The sequence below is a fragment of the Paracoccidioides lutzii genome (assembly GCF_000150705.2).
Source record: "Paracoccidioides lutzii Pb01 unplaced genomic scaffold supercont2.12, whole genome shotgun sequence".
Classification (NCBI taxonomy): Eukaryota; Fungi; Ascomycota; class Eurotiomycetes; order Onygenales; family Ajellomycetaceae; genus Paracoccidioides; species Paracoccidioides lutzii.
Genome location: NW_015440958.1, coordinates 529,030 through 530,785, shown reverse-complemented (window position 1 = coordinate 530,785; position 1,756 = coordinate 529,030). Strand labels below are relative to the sequence as shown.

Below are 1,756 nucleotides of genomic sequence, written 5' to 3'. Positions count from 1 at the left end.
ACATAGCCTTTCTGTCATGATATGTTAACATCGAGCACACGTCGGGCTTTGTTTGCGCAAGCCCTTCGTCGGGGCGTTCCGATAGATTCCTGTGTATCTGCATTTTTAGCATCGGCTACCATTCATCTGGACTGGAGGATCAAATAAGCATCTCCACCGGCTTAACCACCCGGAGCCCCCTTGTCGATTCCCTCGAGCACAGGGCCACTGGAACGGAACAACCGTAATACAGAAGAGACGGAACAGCGCAGGAGCCATTTGGAGAGACAAAAAGCAAAATTAGGAGAACCAGCTCAATAATAAAGCCAATAGAATCCATCCTATCCCCACCCGCAACCGCCCCACAATGTTCTTCATCCACTTCCTCGAACATGTCCTAACCCTGCACCCCACCTTCTTCGGCTCGCACGTCAAGGAATACCTAACGCAGAAACTCCTCGATGACGTCGAGGGTGTGTGCACGGGCGACTACTACATCGTCTGCGTGATGGATACATACGACATTTCGGAGGGGAGGGTGATACCCGGCAGCGGCCTGGCGGAGTATACAATTATGTATCGTGCTATTGTGTGGAAGCCTTTTAAGGGGGAGACGGTGGGTTTTACCTTTTAACTTTTGTACTTTTATTATAATGCATGCGCCTAACACGGCTGTGGTTATATGCAGGTGGATGCGGTGGTAACGTCGGTTAAGAATCAGGGGATATTTGCGGAAGTTGGTCCGTTGACGGTCTTCGTGTCAAAACATGTAGGTATATTTTTTTTTTTTTGTTTTTTTGATTATGGAGTTTCCGGAAGTTCACGATGTCTACGAGATGCGCATGAAGTACGTTTGCTAACTTTTCTTCTGCGAAATGCGCATAGTTAATCCCGCCGGAAATCAAATGGGATCCGGACGCGACTCCGCCGCAGTATACGGATAATGGAGAACAGGTTATTGAGAAAGGGACCAACCTGCGCATCAAGCTTATTGGGTTGCGAAATGACGTGCGAAATATGTTTGCTATTGGAAGTATCAAGGAAGATTATCTAGGGTGTGTTTGCTATTCCCCTTCATTTCTTTCTGCTCAGTTTCTTTCTCTATCTCCTTTACAATTGGGAATTGAGATTGGTGTGCTTTTCACAATGACCTCCAACGACTGACTGTTCTGCTCATCATATAGGACCTTGTAAAACAATAAATTACTTTGCCCCTTCTTCTTGGCGGATATAGATACACGGGAGGGGCAAGGAAAAGGGTTAGATTTATACCCTCCCTTTTGTAACAAATAATGCTTTTTTTTCTATAAAAACAATCGGTATGGATATCTATCTAAGGGGGTTTCCTTGTAGAATATCTCAATACTCCCGACGAGATTGACGACCGCATCAATCGCTGGCGGGCGGGTTTGGGTTTTTTTTTTTTTTTTTTTTTTTTTTTTTTTTTTCATGCAGGTTTCATTCAGCATGGCGTTCAGAGGGTTTCAATGGGTTTCAAAGGATCTCATGCCCCGCCGGGGGGGGGGGGGGGGGGGGGGGGGGGGCTCCCAAAAGGGTTTAAAAAAAAAAAAAAAATTCCTTTTAAGGGGGGGGGCCCCGGGGTCTTCCTGCCGGGGCCTCCATAGTTTTTTTTTTTCCCCCCCCCCAGGGAAACTTTTTTTCTTCAAAAACGGGGTGTTTGGAAAAAAGGGGCCTATAAAAAATTTCCCCCCTGTTTTTATGGGAGAAAAAACAAAAACAAAAATTTTTTTTTTGCGGAGAGTTATTTTTTTTTTTT

The 1,756-nt window shown here is 45.4% G+C and overlaps 1 protein-coding gene across 1 annotated transcript; it reads left to right on the top strand.

The window, feature by feature from the left end:
- Positions 1 to 346: 346 nt before the first annotated feature.
- PAAG_04818 (DNA-directed RNA polymerase II subunit RPB7) lies at positions 347 to 1,143 on the top strand (the record flags this gene model as incomplete). The annotated part of the gene is made up of 3 exons (XM_002793243.2): positions 347 to 595; positions 668 to 748; positions 865 to 1,143. The coding sequence occupies 3 exons, from the start codon at positions 347 to 349 to the stop codon at positions 1,141 to 1,143; spliced, it is 609 nt and encodes a 202-aa protein (XP_002793289.1).
- Positions 1,144 to 1,756: the final 613 nt, after the last annotated feature.